General features: G+C 39.8%; 2 protein-coding genes across 2 annotated transcripts in view; one reads left to right on the forward strand and one right to left on the reverse strand.

The window, feature by feature from the left end:
• UNC79 (unc-79 homolog (C. elegans)) overlaps window positions 1–23,505 on the forward strand; it is a 218,862-nt gene that overhangs the window by 17,137 nt on the left and 178,220 nt on the right. Inside the window, exon 2 of the mRNA XM_015566456.1 lies at window positions 22,562–22,682. Coding sequence (XP_015421942.1) covers window positions 22,562–22,682 — 121 coding nt within the window. The remainder of the gene's footprint in view (window positions 1–22,561; window positions 22,683–23,505) is intronic.
• On the reverse strand, window positions 7,671–8,362 carry LOC102769417 (glucosamine-6-phosphate isomerase 1-like). Its single transcript, XM_015566452.1, has 2 exons — window positions 7,985–8,362; window positions 7,671–7,927 (listed from the first exon to the last, which is right to left on the reverse strand). The coding sequence occupies exons 1-2, from the start codon at window positions 8,331–8,333 to the stop codon at window positions 7,701–7,703; spliced, it is 576 nt and encodes a 191-aa protein (XP_015421938.1). The 5' UTR covers window positions 8,334–8,362; the 3' UTR covers window positions 7,671–7,700.

The raw sequence follows: 23,505 nt of genomic DNA on the forward strand, positions 1-23,505 counted from the left end.
GGAAAAGCCAACCATCCCCCCAGCCGCCAGCCGGCTCCGCGCACCTCCGCACCTTAGTATTTGACTTCAGCACTGGGCCTCCTCTGAGTCTCGGAATGCGTTTCTCTTTCCTTCTACTTGTAGAACTTCCACTCAGCCAGCTTTCCTGTGGTTCTGGATGATGTCCGTTCCGTCTTTTAGTTGTATTTTTGAAGTGGTTGTTCGAGGCAGCAAACTCCGGCATTAACCTATGCTGCCATCTTGGTTCTCCTCTGTTTGTTCTCTTCATTGTTTTCTGAGGAGCTATGTTTCCATCTGGTATCATTTTTCTTTAGCCCCAAAACTTTTTAAAATCTTTTTTTACAGTGCAGCTCTGCTTATAACCAAATTTCTTCATCTGAAAATGCCTTTATTCTTTTTAAAAAAATATATTTTATTGATTTTTTACAGAGAGGAAGGGTGAGGGATAGAGAGTTAGAAACATCGATGAGAGAGAAACATTGATCAGCTGGCTTCTGCCCACCACCTACTAGGGATGTGCCTGCAACCAAGGTACATGCCCTTGACCGGAATTGAACCTGGGACCCTTAGTCCACAGGCTGATGCTCTATCCACTGAGCCAAACCGGTTAGGGCTTGCTTTTATTCTTGAAGGGTATTTTTTCTAAATATATAATTTTGCTTTGACAGCTTTTTTTCTCTTTTCAGTACTTTCTATCTGGCCTTAATGGTTTCAGAGGGGAATTCAGCCATCAAATTGTACTTCGTCCATAATATGTATGTAATATACAGACAGTCTTTGGGTTACGTGGGACTCGACGTACATCGTTTTGTGGTTATGTCTCCATCTCCCATCTATATATATAAAAGCCCAAGCGGCTGTCCAACTGGCCAACTGATAGCTATGATATGCACTGATCACCAGGGGGCAGATGCTCAGCACAGGAGCTGCTGAGCTACTGTGACTTAGCAGCTGCGGTTCTTGGGTGATGAGTCCTATTCCAGGGTGTTTCACCCAAGAACCGCCCTCTCGCAATCCGAGACCCCTCGAGGGATGTCGGAGAGCTTGTTTCAGCCTGATCCCTGCAGGCCAGGCTGAGTGACCCCACTGGTGCATGAATCCGTGCACTGGGCCTCTAGTTTATTTATTAAAAAAAAAGTTCCGGCATTTCGACGTATGTACATATGTGGTTTATGTTTTTTATTATTTATTTACCACAAGTAAAGGTCAGGAATTGTTATCTTTCTTTTAAATTTTATTTACTGTTTCACTTCATTACTGCTGTGTATGTGCTCCATGTGAGTGACGTAGGTGCTTATGTAGGTGGGTTCCGACTTACGGCGAAAATTGCATTAAGTCATGTCGTAGGAACGGATCTCCCATGTAACCTGAGGACCTACTGTATATATTTTTCTCTTGATGCTTTCAAGATATAGTGTTTCTCTCTGGCTTCTTTCGGCATAGGTTGCTAGATGTTTATTTTGTCGTGTTTGCTTTGCTTATTTTGTGTGTGAAAATCTCTATTTTAAAAAAGTCAAATTTTGGATATTATTGGCTATTATTTCTTCACATATTTTTTTCTGCTCCATTCTTTTTGTCCTCTCCTTTCGGTATTCTATTTACACGTCCTTAATTTTACTGTTTGATGTTATGTAACAGGTCTCTGAGGCTCTGTTCATTTTCTTCCCCAATCTTTTTTTTGCGTATGTGTGTTCTTCAACCTTGAATACCTCTATTGATCTATTTTCAAGTTCATGTCATCTTTCCTCTGTCGTGTCCATTTGACTAAGTCCATCCAGTGAATTTTTTTAATTCAGAAATTTATATATTTTTAGTTCTAGAATTTTCATCCTGTTCTTTTTTAAAAATAATTTTTATTTTTCTGTTGGGACTTCTTATTTCTCTTATGAGTCTCATGCATTGAAAGCCTATTTTGTTTTACTTCACTGAGGATAGGTATACTAGTTGTATATACCTTTCTGTTAGTTCTAACATCTGTTTTACTTCACGATGGAACTAGACTGATTTTCTTTTCTTCTGAGAACGTGTTTCATTTTCCTGGTTCTTTGTATCTTGGATAATTTTGGATTGTATCCTGGACATTATAAAGGTTAAGTTGTAGAGACTTTGGATTCTATTATTTCCCACTGATGAATAGTGTTTCCTTTATTTTACTAGGTCATTTTCTTGTCTGGGCTTGCACTGTAAACTCTTGCTTATGCAGCAACTTCTTACTCCGTTCAGATCTTTTGCCTTTAGCTGGGTTGCCTGGAGTCTGTTTTGTATCTGTGTGGTTCTAGGGATCCGTCAGGGAGGTAGGTACTCAGAGTCCGCAGGTCCCCTTTCCTGTGTGGGATTCCCCTACTTGCTTTAACATTCATGTTTGCCAGCTTTCCTTTCCTGGTTCCCCAGGTCAGAAAGGTGTGGCTCTTTCTGTGTGTCCTCACCGCTGTGCATGCTGCTGGGACTGCACTTAGCCCCAGGTGAAGGGCCATGAGCCTGCTCCCCTCCTGGGCAGCTGAGCCCTGTCTGCTTCTGTCCATTCCCCTGTGCTCTCAGGCTGCTGCTTTGCCCTCGTCTCCAAGCTTTCTAGTTATTTTCCGTGACAGGAGGAGGGGTTGTTGGTAGAGATTTAGTTTATCATAACAAGAAGCCTCTTTATTTCTTTTGAATTTTTAAGAATTCCTCCTTTCCATGTTATTTTACTTAAGCACTATCCATGTTTCTATTTATTCCTGTTTCTACTGGTTGTCTTCATTTTAAAAATATTTTTTTAAAAATATTTTATTTGTAATTATCTCCAGAGTCCTTTCACTTTCCTTTTCAGATTCTCTCTTCTCTAGTCACCTAATTCAGTGTGCTTAATAACAGTTTCAATCATTTTCTTATAGCTTTTTTGAAATCTGAGGTTACAGTTTTTGTCTGTTTAGTGCACATGTTTCTGCTTCTTATTTTCTTTCTCTTAAGATAAATCCGTATGGGATTTTCTGTTGCTCATTTTTTAAAGCAAAATAAGTTCTCTTTAATTTTACGAGGGAGTGTTAGGTCAGGATAACTTTAGGGCTTCTATTTTCTTGTTTTACAAAGTGATAAAAATATGCTCTTGTTCTTTCTGAGACCTGTTTTCTTTGGTTGTCTTTTACTTGGACTTTCTCCTCTGCATCTAATGTCCTTACACTGTTCAGTGAGGATTCTACTCACAGCAGTTACTTCTGAGCATGGGGCTGTATCCTGGTTTGTTAGAGTTTAGAGTTGAGCCCCTGCTCCCTCATTACAGATCTTAGCACCTGAAGAAGCCCCTCCCTGCTTTGACTTCTGTTTCAGGTTGGGTCACCCGATGTTCCCTGTGAGTACCTGTGGATGAATTGAGAATTCTCCTGTCCAGAGGACCATCAGGCCCAAAGGCCTTCCTTTTGTGTCTTCCTGCATGGATGCTGATAGCACATGGATGTGTAGCTGTCACAAGTTTGTCCCATCCTCTGATAATTGGTACACAGTGCTACTTTGTCACCTAATTTTGTTGTAGATATTTTCTTCGGGTTGCCATCCTCATTGTTCTGTCTGTTTTTAGTTGAGGGGCTTGGGTTGATTTAAAAACTATGCTGCTGCCCGGCTGGTGTGGCTCAGTGGTTGAGTGTCAACCTGTGAACCAGGAGGTCATGACTCCGTTCCCGTTCAGGGTGCGTACCGGGTTGCAGGCTCGATCCCCAGTGTGGGGCCTGCAGGAGGCAGCCAAACAAGGATTCTCTCCCATCATTGATGTTTCTTTCTTGTCCTCCTTCTCCTTTCCTCTCTGGAATCAATAAAAATATATTTTAAAAAATACACTTTGCTGCTGCCGTTGCCCTCTTCCCAGATCCCTCCTGTTTTAGTATATTTACTAGACTCTTTAAAAAACCCTGTCTCTGGTGGTTAAGATTAATTTGTTGAATAAATGGTTGCAGCCTTTAGAACCAGGCTTGTGACTATTCACCCACTCTTTGTGTCTGTATTAAGATGAAGTCATGGCAGCCCCTTTAGTCCTTTCCTTTTTTCTGTTGCCACTAAGAGGAGATGACCAAAATTTGTAAATAGGGGAACCTTGAAATCAATGGCAATATTGTGTTTTCCTTACACCACTGAGTTTGGGCTTGCTCTTCAGTTCTTTTTTAAATTTATTGACTTCAGAGAGAGGAAAGGAGAGGGAAGGAGATATAAAAACATTAACAAGGAGAGAGAATCATTGATCTGCTGTCTTCTGCACGCCCCCTACTGGGGACCAAGCCTGCAACTTGGGCATGTGCCCTGACCAGGAATCGAACTGTGACCTACTGGGTTATAGGTCAATGCTTAACTACTGAGAAACACTGGCTGGGAGCTCTTCAGTTTTTGAAATTAAATACTACATTGTTTATATTCACTACTGGTTTATATACATGCTGAGGGGATGAAACTCTAAAGAAAAGTAAAAGAATGCTTAAACAGAAAGAATATTTACCTTTATGATGAGTGAGGGGGATGAAAGCAGAGCTAGATACAGATAAGATACAGTAAATGTCTTTTTATCTGGTGGTGGGTACCTGAGTGTGCATTTAGTATTATTTTTGAAACTGTATACGTAATTTATTCTCTCTTCATATCATGAAGATGAGCTAAATGGAGTCTCTGAGACACAGTTTGAATTCAGTATCCTTGAGAGCCCCTTCTGGGGTTGTCATTGATCAAGGCCAGGACTGAGTCCAAGAAAAGCAGGGTTCACCATAGTTGGGGCTTTTGGTGGATGTGGAAGTGTGAACCAAGTACTGTTCCTGTGGCAAAAATATGGTTGAGGATGCGTTACTCTGTATTTTCTGCTTAAGCTTAACATGACCTACCCCCAGGTCTTAGAAGTAGGTCAAAGAAGAATTCTTTGGGGGGTAAAATGAGCATCCTTAGGTGTTGCAGGAGACTGTGAAGGAGAGTAGGAACTTCTTTGGCTTACGGACAAATAAGGATGGGGGCACACTCACCTAGGCATTCTGTGTCGGGTTAAAAACCCAGCATATTGGATGTGGGGCCCTTGGTGACGACAGCTTTCAATAGTCTCTCTTGGACCATGGCGCTGTGATCTTGACTGATTGCCTCCTATGCCTGATGCACAGCTGGGTCTTTCCTAGGAGAAAGGATGCATGGGAAATAAAGTTTTTGAAACCATGAAAGTCTAAGCATGTCTTTAATTTTTATATACAGCTCGCCTAAATAAGGACTTCTACTTTGAGAGTAATTTTTTCCCGTTTTTTTAAGGCATTGCTTCCTTGCTCTCTTGCTCCAGGGTTGCTTTGAGAAGTTCAAAGTCATGAGTTTCTGACATTTTACAATGATGTGCCTTGTTATGTGTCAACTTTTATTCCTTATGGTAGACTTTTTAAATCTACTTGTATTCTAAAATTTTCTTAACAGTTTTGTTAATGATTTTAGCTCTTTTGGGTCCTCTATTGCCTTTTTCTGGAACTGCTTTTATTCTGATATTGGACCTTCTGGATTGATCATTTCTCTCTTATTTTGTCTTTTGTTTGTTTTTGCTATACTTTGGGGGGTGGGGAATTTTCTTAACTGTATCTTCTAACCCTTCTATTGATTATTTATTTCTAGGATCATATGTTTATATATTAAAAATATATTTCTATTGCTTTCAGAGAGGAAGGGAGCAGGAGAAAGAGATAGAAACATCAATGATGAGAGAGAATCATAGATTGGCTGTCTTGTATGCCCCCCACTGGGGATCTAGCCCACAACCCAAGCATGTGCCCTGACTGGGAATTGAACCATGACCTCCTGGTTCATTGGTTGATGCTCAACTGCTGAGCCACACTGGTCAGGCCCTAGGATCATATTTTTAATTTTCAAGGATTCCTTTATTTGTTTGTTTTCTGCATTTTTTTACACTATTGAATTTAATAGAAAATATTATATTGTAAACAAGCCCATTGATCTATTAGCTTAAAACAGAATAGCAGCACAATCATGTATAAAAGCTAAAGACAATATGCTGGTACCAAACACAGCACTTTAAAAAAATATATTTTATTGATTTTTTACAGAGAGGACGGGAGAGGGATAGAGAGAAACACTGATGAGAGAGAAACAAGAGAAACATTGGTCAGCTGCCTCCTGCACACTCCCTACTGGGGATGTGCCCGCAACCAAGGTACATGCCCTTGACCGGAATCGAACCTGGGACCCTTGAGTCCGCAGGCCGATGCTCTAGCCACTGAGCCAAACTGGTTAGGGCAAAACAGTACTTTAGAGGCAGAGCTTGGCTCTGAAAGATCTTCCCCAGAAATAGAGGCAGCAGTAGCTTGAAACAGGCACAAAGACAGGAAGGAGGAGGCTTAGAAGAGTACAAGGAAGGTGGAGAATAGACTCACCTTGTGAAGAATAAAGGGACAAAAGAGTTCTATTTCCTGATGTTCTGGAAACATCAGAGCACGCCACATAAACCTGAGAGGAGTAGAAGGGCAGAGTATTTTAGGTGGGGAAAGGCAACTTTAGAAGCATTTGTATGTTGTCTTAGCACTCACCTTATGTATTGTGACAACTCATAATTGAGCTGCTTGCCTTTACTGTGGGCCTTTACTTGTTAATGAGTATGTAAAAAGAGGGAGTCCCAGTGAGGCCTTGGAACAAAAGCACAGGACCCTGGTGGAAAAGAGGGCTTCTGCCTTCCTCCCAGTGCTGGAGGGTCCCTGAGGGAGAGGAGTTTCATGTTGCTCGGCCCCCTGAGGTTCTGAGTTTATCAGCAAAGCCTTCTCTTTAAGCCTAGGCTCCCAAGCCCTCCCCCCAGGATTCCTCAGAGTTTATGGAAAGGTCAACTGGGAGAGGGAGAGGGAGAGGGGGATCATATATACTAGTGAACCAACTAAACTGAAAGATAAAAGGAAACCAGAGTGAAATAATGAGGAGAAGGAGGGAGGGTTGGAGGGAGAGTGAAAGAGAGAGAGAGAGAGAGAGAGAGAGAGAGAGAGAGAAGAGAAGAGAAGAGAAGAGAAGAGAAGAGAAGAGAAGAGAAGAGAAGAGGAGAGGAGAGAAGAGGAGAGAAAAGGCAGTTTTCTTTCCGTGGCACTTGTTATTGACCACGGAGACGCTGCCTCGTTTTGCTGATTTCAGACATTGAGAGTTTGTTCCTTAGTCTGGAACAGTGATTCTCAAATAAGGGGCAGGTTTGCTCAGGGGGTCTCAAGCCCCTCTAAAGAGGTTTTGTCCGGTACAGCAAACCCCTATTCCCCCCAACTGAGAATCCGCACATAAGGATAGAAATTCCTGACAGGAGTGTGTTTGCACATGTGAACATTGTCACAGGCAGAACAGAAATCTAAAAACCCTTAATCTGTGTGGAGCAGACACCAAATTTATGGAGTGATTTTTTTTCTTCCTGATTAAGAGTAAGTTACAAAGAAGTCATTTCTCCTGTAGCTAAATTCCACGACAAGGCTCCACGCTCCACAGCTGAGAACAGTAAGTTCACCTATTTATCTGGGGTAATCATACAGAATTAAAGAAATAGAATCCCCCCTCCCTTTTTTTTTTTTTTAAAAAAAACTACAATTCTATCCTTCTAAAAAGACAATTTCCAGAAAGCCTGCCTGTCCCAATGAGGTACTTGACACTAGGAGTAGCACAGGCTAGTCACAGTGTGGTTTCTTAGAAGACTGCCGTTTCTGGTTTTTTTCCCGTTGATACTGTACAAGGGGTCCACCAACTTGTTATGAACAAGAATTAAACCTTTGAAATACTTGACCAGTCTTCCCTTTAAGCTCCAGGGTGGCATCCTCATCATACACAAACACGGTGCAGAGATGCTGTGGGAAGGCAGACATGGTGCACCTATGGTTCACTCCCTCCTCTATGGCTTTGTACAGAGCAAATGCCCTGTGAGCACCTGTGCTGAGGATCATGGTCACCTCCGTAGCATCTATGTGAGTGCATGCCCTCCATCAGGGCTATGATGGGCACCTTGGTGAGATCTCCATAGAAGAATCTAGCTTTGCCTCCATCAGGGCTATGGTGGGCACCTTGGTGAGATCTCCATAGAAGAATCTAGCTTTGTCCAGGATGATGTCCATGGCTAGCGTCTTCACATGGGCCCTGGACACCAGCCTGGAACCCGGCTCATTGAAAACAATGTATCTGTCAGGGCCGATGCCTCCAACAAACAGCTCAGTCCCTCCTGCAGCCTTGATCTTCTCTTCAAAGGCGTCCCTCTCAGCCTGCAGGTCAGCTGCATTCCCATCCAGCATGTGGGTGTTTTCTGGGTAGATGTCAGTGTACTTGACGAAGTTGTCCCACATCAAGGAGTGGCAACTCTGGGTGGTCCTGAGGAAGACCCACATCCTCATCCATGTTGAAGGTCTTCACTTATTTGAAGGATAGCTCTCCATTCTTGTAGTATTCAGTTAGCTTCTTGTAGTGGCCAAGTGGGGTGCAAGTACCAGGGTGAAGTACTTGTGTGGTCCTGGGTTGAACTAGATGATGACATTCCTGATGTATTTGGGGCCCAGTCACTGGCTGAGAATAATGGTCCAGGACAGTGAGCTCCATCTTGTCACAGATGCCTCCCGTAGTGGCTGCAGCAGCTGCACTTTTCTTCTGCTTCTTTTTTTCTAATGACAACTTTAATGTGAACATGTCTTTGACTCTCAAGAAACTGTCATAATTTAAAGGGAAGAGGAAGTTGCCACTGAAAGAAGTACATGATGCTGAGGGTTGGATGGCATGCAGTTTCTGGATCCAGCTGATACTCAAATATATCAAAGCAATTCATAACATCAGTCACTTGAACAATCGGAACTTCTTCAAATACGGATGCATTTCTCCCTTGGGGTAGGGACGGTGTGCAGTGCAAGTGGTGACATTCTCTGGCTGCTCCTTTTGCAGTGTCTCAGCCAGCTCCTTTGCGGGGGCATGGGAGGGGCGTGGGGGGTATCTCATCTGGGGCCTCAAGGACCACCTTGCTCATGCGCCCCTGCTTCCGGAGCTAAGCAACAGTGTGTGGGTGGTCAAGGTGAATGTGCAAGGTCGCAGTGGTTGCGTGACAAGCCTGCGCCACCGGTGCGCCCACTGGCCAGGAGAACGGTGCTTGTGCCCTAGATTCTTTCGGGACACCAAGTATTGTACCAAGATCTGTGGCTCCACACCAGGTGCCACCATCTTCCTGCCCAGCAGTAAGGCCTGGCCTAGTCTGCAGAGCACACCGGGATCAGGGAGCTTTTTTTTTTTTTTTTTTTACACTGTCTTCGGGTCTTTCGTCTTTGACTGGTTAGGTTCACAGAAGGAAGGAGAGAGAAAGAGGATTCCAGTCTCCAGCCTGCGGGGAAAGGGTCTGTCTGCTAGGGTAGGGTGGGGTGGGCAGAGGCTGGCTCAGCTCTGTGTTCAGTATCCGAACTCCACATGCCCACTAAATCCCATTGGTTTAGGTAGGTTCACTGGTCGTCAGATGTTTTTGATTTCTTTCATTCCAGAGTCTCTCTGGTGTCTATTCTCTTTAGACAATAGACTTCAGATCCACTGAGTTGGGAGAGGAGCTCTTTCAGGGATGTGAAGTAGTGGAGATCATTTAGCGATTATTTTGCTCCTTAAACACTTTTGGCCAATCCCTCCTTCTATTTTTATTATTATTTAAAAAAATATTTTTATTGAGAGCCTGCAACCCAGGCATGAGCCCTTAACCAGAATCGAACCTGGGACCCTCCAGTCCACAGGATGATGCTCTATCCACTGAGCCAAACCGGTTTCGGCTCCTCCTTCTATTTTTAAAACTCCCATTCCTGCCCCACACCTTTAATTCAGAGCTATCTGGTGCTGCCAATTAATTCAATGCTTTTTGAGAATTCTGTGATGCACACTGTTTATTCTCAGCTTTCCTTGCTGTTGGCCTGGGATTCAACTCTCTCTGGTCTACCAAGTCAATTGCTACTTGTCTTTTGGCTTTTCGGCTTCGAAATTATGTTGGCTGTGTCTTCTTGCCTATTGTTTCTTTCTTCTTCTCTTTAAACAATCCTTTCACTGTAGTTTGGTGGTGTATGATTTAAGTGACTTTTAAAAAATATATATTTTTATTGATTTCAGAGAGGAAGGGAGAATGAGAGTGAGATAGAAACATCAATGAAGAGAGAGAGACATTGATCAGCTGCCTCCTGCATGTCCCCCACTGGAGATCAAACCCACAACCCCGGCATGTGTCCTGACTGGGAATTAAACCGTGACCTCCTGGTTCATAGGTCAACGCTCAACCACTGTGCCACTCCAGCCGGGCTCGGGTGTGTATGATTTAGATGACTGTGCTCACTTTGTGGTCTTAACCCAGGAACTTTCTCCCATTTTTTCATGTCTAGCATCTTCTCATTATGCCTTAACTTAAATATTATATTTTCTGAGAGACCTTCTCAAACCACCATATGTAAAGAAGAGATTCCCTAGATCCTTTATTCTCTATTTCAGCTCCATGCATGGTTCTTTATAGACCTTTAAAACATTTTTTTTGGTCTATTTTGTTCATCTTTGGCACTTTATCATAAACATCATGAGATCAGGGGCTATAGCTGTCTCATGCACTGTTATACCCCAGTACTGGGCACATAGTTGACCCTTAATAAATATTTGCTGAATGAGTAAAAGAACAATTTATATGTATTTTGCATGAATTTTTGAAATTGTTAATGGTTTCCTCACTTTTTTCATTTATAGGAAAAGAAGGGGAGGGGAATAAAACAGCACCTACTGTATAGGATTGTTGTGAGGCTTACAAGGGTTACTAGGGTAAAATGTTTAGAATAGTTCCTGGTACATTGTCAATACTAAAGAATGTTATAGTTTTAGGAGTTTTAAAGAGTGTCTCTAAAGAGTTATAATTTTATATTTAATTGTTGTTTAGTTTGATCAAGTTAGAGAAATGTATGATGGATTAAATTATTCTTGGGAATTGTGTAGTATATTCTGAGTCACAACACGTCTAAAATTTAACTCCAGGTTGATCATGAATCTCAACTTGGACTTTAGCACTATCATGGAAGACAATGTACTTCAGCAGGGAAATAAGGTCCCAAATATTTCCCAGAGTTTGTCCACATAGCCAGACATTTAAATTTCAGGACAGTGCTGTTTCTAATTTATCTTCTTATTTAGGAATATTTGCATCTTCTTAGGGAATATAATTTATTTTCGGTGCAATCATTTTCTTTTGAAATGGAGCCACATTTGTTGGACAGATGGTTGATAATTCAAATATGTCTTGTGTATTGCATTTCGGTATGGAAACTTAAAGAATGATTCAGAGTCTTCAGCTTCTGTATATTTCTGAAATTATTTAATTTCCACCAAATATCTCCTTACTTCCTCAAAAATCTATGATTATAGAGAGCTCAGTACAGTTTAGCAATGAGAGATGAAAAAATTCCTCTCCCCGCCGCCCCCCCGCCGCCTGTCCTTGCCATTTCAAATACTTCCTTCTTGTCACATCGGGAAGAAAGTACAAACTTGTGAGTCACTCAATGGATGGGATGGTAGGTACAAGGAATTTGGCCTCTTAGACTCTTCAATTTCAGAATCTTGATCTGAGGAAGCTGCCCAGTATACTTTAAAAACAAGCTTATATAACCTAACCTGATTGCCTCAAAATAAAATAGAGCTCCCTAGTCCACTTCAAATTATTACTAATATCCAACAAACTCGACTTGGAGAAAATTCACCACTTTATCATTTTCTCCATCATGCCATGAAATGGATCTGACTTTTCAGTTTCCAGCACAAGCTCGCTGACCAATAATGCAACAGAGATCAAAACAGCAGTCTTCTCTTCTGGCAGAGAAGTTGTTTCCCCCTTTTCTTTATTGTAAGTGCTTCATGTCTGGCAAATGAAATGTTTCCATGTTAAGACTTTCCAGTTGGCAAGTAGTTAGGTATCACTAATTCATGCGTGAAAGCATTGGATGATACTAGGTAACTATGTGTGTTTTTTTGTTTTTATTTAATTTTATTTGTATTGATTTTTAGAGAGAGGAAGGGAGGGAGGGAGGGAGAGAGAGAGAGAGAGAGAGAGAGAAACATTGATGTGAGAGAGAACCATTTATCAATTGCTTCCTGCACATGGGGATCAAACCTGAAAACTGGGTATGTGCCCTGATTGGGAATCAAACACACCACCTTTTGGTGCACGGGGCGACATTCCAACCAACTGAGCCAAACTGGCCAGGGCTCTATGTGTTTTTTAATGTGCTAAAAAATGTATGGTGGGTTACAGCTAGTTTAATTGTTTTTCTTTATAGGTGACATGTCAGAAAATGGCTCTATTACTTACTTCCTATGTGACTTTGGGCAAGTTACTTTACCGCTCTAAGCCTTGGTTTTATCATTGATAATATGGGATTAATAACAAAAATACAATTATTGTTTTTATGTTTATTGGCACAACATAAATATTAAGAATTATGAATTATTACTATTATTTTGGCCCAGAGGATGAGGATTATGTATTTTTATTGTTGACTTATTCATATCTCAAAGTGTCTAGACCATTTAGTGAGGAGTCAATCAGTATCTGGTAAATGAATAACATCACTATTATCTTTCCCTTCACCTCTGTTGCTTAACTTTTGCTTAATGTGTAACATTTCATAAACTCCTGACATAATATTTTTTGCAAGTTAACTGCTCAAAAATGTAATTGAATAATGTATGTGGAAGTGCTTTGGAAAATGTAAAGGCTATCCAAATGTAATTGATGATGACGATGATGATGATGGAGTCACTTGCCAAAGAACGGGAATGTTCTTTGCTGACCTCTCCTGTCTATTGAAAGTGACAGGTAAAGTTTGCCACTTGGAACTAAAACCTTCTAAAATATATAATATAAATGTAAGTATTGAGTAATTGAAAGGGTTAGCAATGAAATTTATGATATCTGACATTTTTTTGCATTCTAGGGGAGATTTGTCTGTTTTGGCTCTTTAAATATGTGTATCCTTTTCCATCACCCTTCATTTGTATCTTTTATGTGGTTTTGCTTTTCGTTAAAGAGGATGACTATCCTCAAAGGAGGAGAATTAGTCTTTGATTAAGGATTTGCAAAGAACTCTGGTTCCTCACTAGAACTCCCAAACAATGTGTTGTGGCATTGTTCTCCCTTCATCTTCTTTTCTGAATATCTTTATTATTAGCTATGTTTACTTTTTTAGTCTTCAAAAAAGACAGCTCTCTGAATCTAGAACTGGATTTCAGTTCCAAATGCACTAGTAGATTGTGTGTGTGTGTGTGTGTGTGTGTGTGTGTGTGTGTGTAAGAGTTATGCTTGATTTTGTTGATGAAAGGTCTTTGTTGTGTTTTTCTTACTCCACAGGTTATTCTATTTTAAGGGACAGATATTGGACTGGAAAAGGGGAAAGAGAAGGATCTGACACATAATGCTAATTATTGTAGCAATTTATTATATACTATGTGCCAGTCATTGTGCTAAGTAGTTTATACATGTAATATTTTAAAATCCCCATTTTATAGGTTAGGAAATTGAGGCTCAGAGAAGTTCATTACCTGAGTTCTCATAGTTAGTAAGTAGAAGAGCTTGAATTCAAATGATACCTGGCTCATTTGCTATATACTTTGAACTCTTGGTTCCTCCATTTCTCCATCTGTAAAATGGAATATTTCTTTTTGTGTGTAAAAAGCTCCAGTTTTGGGGGCTGGGGTAAGAAGGAGAATTGAGGAGACTCTTGTAGTGACAGCAGAAAATTACAGATGTATAATGAAATGAATGAATGAATGGTGTAAGGTTTGGAGAAGCTGGAACATGGGGGCAGAAATGAAAATAAAGACACTACAGGCCCATATTGTCTATGTTCTTGTGGGAGAGCAAATTTTAGTTGTGATACCAGAAGGGAATGATTTTTAGAGATGATTTCTAGATAGAACCAATTGGACCAAGAAATAGAGTCTATTGGGCATAAGTATCACTTTGATAGACATAATATAGTGAATTAAGACAGATATGCAGGGCGATTAAGAAGGATGTCTAATTCTGTATTGATACTCTAATCAAGAGAAGAAATGAAAAAGGTACCATGCATAATTTTTACTTTGACCATTGTGATGAATAGTTATAGCAATCCAAATTTATAAATTACTCTTTATTTATGCCTATCATTTCTCAGTGAAAGGTTAGACTGAAGAGAAGATGAATAGTTTAAAGAGGGGCAATGAGAGCAAATCCATAAGCCATGAGCTTTATGTAGTGAAAGAAGGTGCCAATAAAAAATAAGGTGGAATTAGGAAATATGCTTCAAATCTATATTAGTAACCAATGTTTGCAAAGAAGGTGGGGGAAGTATTATTTTCATTTCTCATTTGGCAAAAATGAGAACAAAACAAACAAACAAACAAGTACCCCAGAAGCTCAGAGATATGAAATGATTTGCTTGAGGTGACACATGGCTGTAGGTGGGAACTCACACTGCGTCCCAGAGTTCTCTGCAGGACATTGTGATAACTCCAGGACATGTACCCAGCATGTTTAGGGCCCAAGTTGTGAAAAGTAAAGTGAGTGGCCTATTTGAAGAAAAGAAAATGAGTAAATACTGAAAATGATAATGAAGAAACTGTACAAATCTTTGGAATATATATCAAACAAAATGGTTATTTGGAGTTCTATTGAAATGAGAGATGAGAACAAAATAAGTCATGAAAAATAGTTCTGCATTATTTTTATTTCAAACAAATTTTATCCTGATATTTGTATAAATACTATTAGACTTTTAAAGAATTTATTTTGAGAACATTGGTAGGTTATAGGATAGCTGACATTTAAATTTTCAATTCATTTCAACCACTGTGTGAAGGTTGACCATCTGTTATGTACCTAGCACTGTGACATGTTCTAAGGGAGTTACAAATATTATGTAAGATAGTTCTGTCCTCAAAGATGTTAAAGTGTTGTTAGGGATACTAGATTTGCAAACATGAAACTAATTTAGAACCATAACTAACAGAACAGTGATACACTTATGTAATGCAGTGACAAAGTTTTGAGGCAGATAATGAGTAGTCAGAAAGCTAGTGATGATGTCGGGAATCAATAGAAGGCCTCATGAATGGTGTGATTCTTAAGATGGGCTTTAAAGGATTAAATGAAATTGATTTTTCAAAGAAAAAAGTATGATGGGACTAGGGGGGTAAACAAGTTTCATTTTGTGTTTTCTAAAGAAATAAATAGTCCAGCCAGCGTGGATCAGTGGTTGAGTGTCAACCTATGAACCAGGAGGTCACAGTTCAATTCCCAGTCAGAGCATATGTCCAGGTTGTGGGCTCCATCCCCAGTGTGGGGTGTGCAGGAGGCAGCTGATCAATGATTCTCTCTCATCATTGATGTTTCTATCTCTCCCTCTCTCTCCCTTTCTGTCTAAATTCAATAAAAATATATTTAAAAAAACCCAGATTTAGTGTAATTGTACATCTGTTCACTACAGTGTTACTTAATGAAATATTGAAAACGTCTAAATGTCAAATAATAGAATAAGGGAAGTGTTAATATTTCATGCTGTATCATACAATTAAATGTTATTAAGCTAATAACAATGATGAAAGGACAGTATAGCTTGGTGGAAAAGCTTGTCCTATAGCCAGACTATAAGTTCTGCCACTTACTAGCTTTGTGTCTGTGGGCAAGTCACTTACTCTTTTTGAGTTTTGGTTTACTTAACTTCAAATGGAAATGACAATAAATACTTTGAAAAATTATTATGAAGATTAAAAGTAATATATACTGAGAACCTGATAAATAGTGGGCATTCAATAAACATTATTATTCAAATGTATTACTAGTATGTAAAGAGGTACTGTCTTTCTGAAGGGAAATGTCTCAATTCTTATCAAAAGCTTTAAGATGAATATTTCCTGTTTGACTTGGCAATTCCACAATAAGAAATTTATTCTAAGGAGACAACTAAAGATGTGTGTATTATTTAAAAGGATCTTTGCAATGTTGAATAGAATAATGAAAAATAACCCCAAATTTCATAAGTAGGTGATTGATGAAATAAATTATGATTTCACTTACATAAAGGAAATTATAAAACCATTATAATGAGGATGTAAAAATGTATTTCTGATGTAGAAAGCGAGAAAAGCAGATTCTAAAACTATACACAGTAAAATCCCATTTTGTAAATGTTTATATATATATAAACAGAGACAATTTTCTAGAAGGATAATACACCAAAATGTTAACTGTGGTTGTCTCTGAAGAGTGGGCCTTTTGGTGATTTAATTTTCTTCATTGTGCTTACCTGAATTTTTTACTTTTATGGTAATGAGCATAAATAATTAAATATTAAAAATTAGGAGTGTGTTGCTATTACAATATTTAGTGACATAGGAAAATGCTTAAGATTGAAAGAAATATTTAAAACTTATGTATTATATGATACCAATTTTGTTAAAGTATTTTTATATATGTCTAAATTGAATGACTGAATTTTGCTTTTATGCCTTTTTCTCTCAACATGTAGCTGTGCTTTGGTGACACAGGGGAGACAGACTGAGTAGTGAAGTAGCAGCGTGTTAGATTCGTGTACACCTGGATACAAATCATCCCTTTCTCAGATTCCCCCCTTGTGTGTTTTCTTCATTTTATTTATTTAAAAAAATATTTTTATTGATTTCAGAGAGGAAGGGAGAGGGATAGAAAGATAGAAACATCAATGATGAGAGAGAACCATTGATCGGCTGCCTCCTGCTTGCCCCCTACTGGGGATCGAGCCCGCAACCCAGGCATGTGCCCTTGACTGGAATCGAACCTGGGACCCTTAGTCCACAGGCTGACGCTCTATCCACTGAGCCAAACCAGCTAGGTCTGTTTTCTTCATTTTTATCACAGCTTTAACAGTTGGCTTTCCTGGCTATTTTCATGAAGAAACAAAGTTTAACCACTGCCAAAATCACTCTCCTCCTCCCTCCTTTTCTTTCATCCTCACTAGGACCCAGCATAGTCAGCACCCACTAGTCACTGGGCAGATGTAATGGTGAATAAGAGGCATAGTTCTTGGAGTCTAGTGTCCATTTGGGAGAGATAGTCACCAATCACCCAAAGAAGTATATAATTAAAAATTATGCTAACCACTGTGAAAAACATTAGAATAGGATATTATAATACAGAAACATCGGATGGAGGTTAGGGAATCAATTTAGACAGGGAATTCAGCAAAGACCTCTGTGGGGAAGTGACAGTTTAAGTCCGCCTTGAAGCATGAGTAGGAGTTAACCAGACAAATGTGAAGGGAAAAGCATTGTATGAAGAGGGATAACCACGTCAAAAGGTTTTCAGATAGAAAACAGTTTTGTGTGTTCAAAACTGGGACAAGAGCCAGCGTTTCTGACTCTTGTGTTATGACATGAGGTTGGAAGGTAGGCAGGAACCTGATATATGTTAAGTATTTTGGATTTTATTGAGGGCAATGGGCAGCCACTGAAAGATTTGCATGAATATGTATTTCCAAAAGATTTGTTTGGCCCGACTGGCATTGCTAGTGCTTGAGCGTTCACCTTATGAACCAGGAGGTCCCAGGTTCCATCCCTGGTCAGGGTAGATGCCCGGTTGTGGGCTCTGTCACCAGTAGGGGACATGTAGGAGGCAGCTGATCAATGATTCTCTCTCATCATTGATGTTTCTATCTCCCTCTCCCTTCCTCTCTGAAATTGATTAAAAAAAAAAAAGATCTGTTTGGCTGCTCTGAGAAGCAAGAACTGGAGAGAGGCAGAGAGAACCAAGAAGATTTGGAGCTTTTTAGAATCTACCAGGAGATGATGGTGCTCAGCAATGACGGTGAAGATAACGAATAGAAGACAGTTTGTAGGTATCTTTTATTGGTAGTATTGACCGGACTTAGTGACAGGTTGGATTAAGGGAGTGAGGGAGAAGGAACAGGTGTGTCAAGGATGTTTTTCAGAATACTTTGTTGAAGTAACTTGCTGGATTATATAGATGGTGGAGTATGTTCTTTTTTTGGGGGGGGGTGCGGGGGAGTGAGGGAAGAGATAAAAGTTCAGTGTAGGACATATTTATTTTATGATATCTACAAGATTTCCAGTGGATAAACTGAATAGATGAGGTCTGTTACTCAGAAGAGCTGCTACACATCTGGGATGGAAATACACATTTAAGAGTATTTGGCACACATATGAAAGCCTTGTGGACGGAGGGGATTAACTGGAGACAAATGCAGTCTAGGGCTGAACCATGAGGAATTCCAGTGTTTAAACATCAAGTAATGGGGGAGATGGCAGAGCACATTGGGAGGGATACACGAGGGAGGTGGGAGGAAGATGAGAATGTGGTGTCAGGGATGCCGACGGGAGAAAGTTTCAAAGAGGGAGGGATGGACTGTATGGAGTGGGTCGAAGGTCCAGTAAAATGATGACTGGAAAGTGCCGATTGGATTTGGTAACATGGCAGCTCTAGAGGATGGTGGAAGAAGCAGATTCAGTGCAGTGGTGGTGGTGGAAGCCAGGCTGATGTGAGCGGATGAAAGAACTGGAAGTGTTGGAGAGATGAGAGAGTATATGTAATGCTTATAATCTTGGCTCTGAATGGAGAGACCAATAGCTAGAGGGAAATGTAGAGTTAAACAAGAGGCTTTTTGTTTCGCTTTCACAAACATTATTTGAATGCTTATTTAAATGTCTAGGAGAGACAACTATCGGATGGAGGTTACTGGCGTGGGATGGGTGTTTGATAGGAAAAGGAATGAAGGCAATGCAGGTAGGCTTTTGATATCGTAGGTACTATGCTAGGTGATTGGCACAGTAAGTGATTTATTATTCACAACAACCCCGTGATGTTGGTATGATTATCCTCGGATACAGATGAGGAAACTGGGGTTAAGTGGAGACAGGGCCAAAGTCTTAATCCAGAACTATTTCATTTCAGAGCTCTCACTTAGAGTCTCTTAGATTTCTTCTCTGATGGTGTATTAGTCAGTTTGCTAGAGCTGTCATAACAAAGTACCATGGACCTGGTGACATAAATAACAGGAATTAATTTTCTCACTGTCCTGGAGGCCAGAAGTCCAAGATCAAGGTGTTGGCAGGTTTGGCTTCTCCTGAGGCCTGTCTCCTTGGCTTGCAGATGGCCAAGACGCCTTCTCTCTGTGTCCTCACATGGCCTTCCTCTGTTCCCACGCATCCCTGACATCTCTCCTGTGTCCAAATCTCCTCTTCTTACAAGGTTACTGGTCAGACAAGATTAGAGCCTGCTCTAAGGGCCTCCTTTTAACTTAATCACCTCTTCAAAGGCCTTACCTATCTCCAGTACAGCCATGTTTTGAGATTAGGACTTCAATATATACATTTTGGGGTGGGGTGGCATTCAGTCCGTAACAGATGCCGTCTGTTTTCTTAAAACGTAAGGAAAAGAGTGGTTGTGGGAGAAGTTTTGAAGAGCGTGGAGAGGGATGAAACAGTGATTGCCTAAAGGTCAGTTGAGGCCGGAGATAATTTGTGTATATCCATCCAACCCAGTTATCTGGTTTTCTGCAGTAATACTCAGGTATAAGGTTAGAGTAAAAATAAGAACTGAGTGCTGTGATGAGGCTGCTGGGTGCTCACACGGGCATGGTGGCCAGCCAAAGGACCCTCTCTTCTGTGCAAATCTGAAATGTGAGTGAGTTTTAGTCACATCCTCATCACAATTACAGATTACTATATGTCAGGGACCTTTCTGGCTGTCCTCAAATAGTTGCAAACATGAAAGTTAAATAAATCTACGAATTTGTTGCATTCACCAGTGCAAAAATTAGCTTGAACATTTTCCCAACTGGTTCTATATATTGTCTTTCATGATTACTCACCAGTATCTTTGTTCTTCTTTCTCTTCCCCCTTTCTTTCTATCTTCACTCATCAATTATTTATTGAGCACGCACTAGATGTCTGGCACTAGGAAGAAAAGGAGTCAACAATCTAGTGTGGGAAACAGATATGTATATGTGCAAAAAAGCCCCCAGGTTATAAATGTTATTATTAAAGTAATAATTTATTTGTTCATTTATCCCACAAATACATCGAGTGCCTACTAAGTGCCAGGCAATGTGTTAGGCGTGGGATAAGATATGGATAAGATATAGTTTCTGCCTTCAAGAAATTTACAACCTGGTATGGAAAAATAAGCAGGTAAGTAAACAAAAACAATACAATGTGTTGTTTGTAAAATATTAAAAGATCTTGAAGAAGGGAGTGACTTGTTTCTGCTTTCCCTTGCATGTTTGGGCATCCACTGAAAGGAGACATTGCTGAATTTTGACAAAAAATAACTATAAAAATGAACATTCATTTTTTAAAAAACATTTCTGAATGCTTGCTATTGTTGTATATGGACAGTTTTGTAGCTCCTGAATTATGAGCAAGCATTGAGTGGGGGGATCTATGGCTTTCCTCCTCATTTGAGCTTATTGTCCACAACTTGCACTATGAGGTGGTGGAATGATTAACCTTTTTCTGAAATACTGAACAGAAACCTGCTAAATATTAAATGTTGAGAAAAGTCACAGTAACAGAATGTTACTGTGATGTTGGGTGAGCAGAAAACATATCCTGGCCTGGTACATATCTCAAATATTTGGGGCTTGAAACTATGTATTAACATGGGGGTTCCCTTTAATGTGATTTTATAAAAGATGATGAACAGCAGATCAAAAATGCTGAGAAGAAAATGGATTTTTGTAGATTATGTAATTGAAACATTTTATTTAAAAAATATATTTTTGTATTGATTTCAGATAGGAAAGGGAGAGAGAGATAGAAATATCAATGATGAGAGAGAATCATTGATTGGCTGCCTCCTGCACGCTCCCTACTGGGGGATTGAGCCTGCAACCCAGGCATATGCCCTAATAGGGAATCCAGCCATGACCTGGTTCATAGGTTGACGCTCAATCACTGAGCTACTCCAGCCAGGCTGTAATTGAAACATTTTTAAAGTGTCACTTATTTTTCCCTTATCTCAGGGAAAAAGTTATTTTTACAACCAGATACTTACTGGATTAATTACGACAATGGATATAACCTTGTTGCTTTCTTCAGAGGTGATGTGCTATATACACACTCAAGGTCTTATCTGCAATCGAGGCTTATTTATGTTGGAAAATACTAGCCATATTGTGGAAATGTGTAGGAGAGAGAAAAGAGAAATTTGATAAGTAGTATATGTGAGATTTAGAATCAGGGAACAATAAGAGCTGAACATTGCTTTGATGTCATGCAGTGAACACCCACTCCCTGCCTTTTGACTTCATTTCACAATGGTATTCTAGAGTATGCCATAGTGGAAAGGGCACCAGGGTTTATAAGTTCTAGCCTAGCTCTGCGGCTGACGACCTCATGTGCCTCATTTCCCATCCTTCAAATGAAATGGTTTTGAAAAAGGTCTTTAAGGCCCTTCTAGTTCTGATATTTCATCATCCTGGGATTCTATGTCCCATGCCTATCAAAAGCATTTTGACGTTCTTTGAAGAAGTTACTTAAGCCAGAATTTCAGTTAGAACATGTCCAGGAGCCTATTTCCATGGGCTGTTGGGAGCAGCATGGTCTTGCTTCTCCGGGACTTGATTTGTCTTCTGTTAACTGCTGACAGTGAGCCGTTCCACCTAAAAGGCTCCCTTGGTAGCCTTAAAGATTGAAAGGACAAATGGACAGTGTTGAGAGCTCTGTGGAGGAGGCGACCTGAGAGACGTTGACCATCATGACCCCTTGGGATTTGCAAAGAGGAATGACTAAAACTGGGCCATGCACTGCAGCCAGGTCAAAGGTCAGGTCAGGAATGTGGACAATGCTGGTGACTCCAGGTAGGTCTAGGAGGGTCAATGAGCCTCTTGAGTTCCTCCTGAATGTCGAGGAGATCTGGGCAGCCAAGTTCAGAAAGCTTAGGAAGCCTCCTAATTTCTGAAATGTCTTGGAAGAAAAATGTGACATTCATTTTTTTATTACCACCCAGGCATTGTATTCTTATTTAATACTAAGTTAATCTATTCTAAATATTGTTGCAGTTACACATTTGCTAAGCACGCTTTTATGAACACTTCCTGAGTTAAAGGTCTGGTTTCAACTGATGCCATTGTGCAATGGACGCCCTCTATTTTAGGATTTGTACAGTATTGCCGAAAGACCTTTGAGTTTTCTCCTTTAGTTTCAGTTAGGTAATATTAAATATAATTCTCTGGTGGCAGAGATATATGCCTATTATTATTTTGCTAAAAGTAAGCTAAGTTGGGAGTGATTATAAAATAATTTGGAGTACTGTCTTTCTTAGTGATAAAAAAAGGTATTGGCTAATTTGTGAAAAAGTTATTAAACCAGATAACTAAAAAATAATTTTGTGTTCTGATAACAATTTTAAGAAATTAAAGGTCTTTTTGTAATTGTTTCGGCCATGGAATTCCAGCAAAAATTTATATATTTTTTAAAAAATGCTGATTAAATTCCTGTATCTGATTATTAAAATTAATAACTGTATAGCTAATACACAGTACAAGATGATTCCTCTTCTTTTTCTTTTTTTGTTTTTTGTTTTTGTTTTGTTTTGTTTCTATCTAGTTGCTTCCAAGATCCGGTACTTACAGGAATATCATAACCGGGTTCTCCACAACATTTACCCAGTACCTTCAGGAACAGATATTGCAAACACCCTGAAATACTTTTCTCAGACCTTGTTAAGGTAAGCTTTAAAATATCCTCTACTTTGAAAGAATTTCTAGGTAGGACTGCTGAACTGATTGGGATTTAGATTTTGATGGCCCTGAATGTTTCGAAGGACATTACATTTTCTAGTGCTCTGCCAGAAGAGTCTGGGCTCAGGTCCCTGGGTGTCTATAGCAGATCCGATCACAGGCCTGAGTGAAAGAAAATCAGGGTTGCATGGCTTCTGCCTGCGTTCCTCAGTAGAACGTCTTATCAAGAGATTTATATGGTGATAAAAGTTATGTGTCTGACAGTAAATAGAGAGTAGGCTTAAAAGAAGAAACTGTAGTGCCAACATTAAGAATAGGAGAAGCACTTACGGTCTTAAAGAAAATCAGAATTATGTAGCATTTTAGGTTCATCAGTAGGATTTCGTACTGATGTATAATATCTAGTATTAACATATATTATGTGGTACAATATATGGTAATAACAGTTATTTTTAATTTGTGTGACACTTCAAGTGTTCACCATACTTTACCATTGACATGGGAATTCTCTGGAGGACCAGGAAACAACAAATACTGTCTGCTTTTACCATAACGTAGTGACAGGAGGGACCTATCTGCTTCTCATTTCTCATCAGGAAAAACAAGCCTTTCAAGAAAAGGCTCAATCATTTGGGAAATAACATCCAGGAAGTGAGGAGAACACTTTATTTTCCATTAAACTCTAAGGCTAAGTCTCTTCCGTCACCATGGTCTTCTCACTCCAAATCTGGTTTTGGAAACACATAGCTTTGACCTGCTACTGTTTCTTTAGCTATATAACAGCAAAAGTTTGGTAAGACAGGTACTAGG

The sequence above is a fragment of the Myotis davidii genome, unplaced genomic scaffold (assembly GCF_000327345.1).
Source record: "Myotis davidii unplaced genomic scaffold, ASM32734v1 scaffold1703, whole genome shotgun sequence".
Classification (NCBI taxonomy): Eukaryota; Metazoa; Chordata; class Mammalia; order Chiroptera; family Vespertilionidae; genus Myotis; species Myotis davidii.

Excerpts from the sequence above, each read along its gene's own strand:
- LOC102769417 (XM_015566452.1), bottom strand. The coding sequence starts at position 8,333 with ATGAGGATGTGGGTCTTCCTCAGGACCACCCAGAGTTGCCACTCCTTG. Across the intron at positions 7,928-7,984 it reads CACCATAGCCCTGATGGAGG|GGGCATGCACTCACATAGAT; the intron begins CAAAGCTAGATT and ends AGCCCTGATGGA.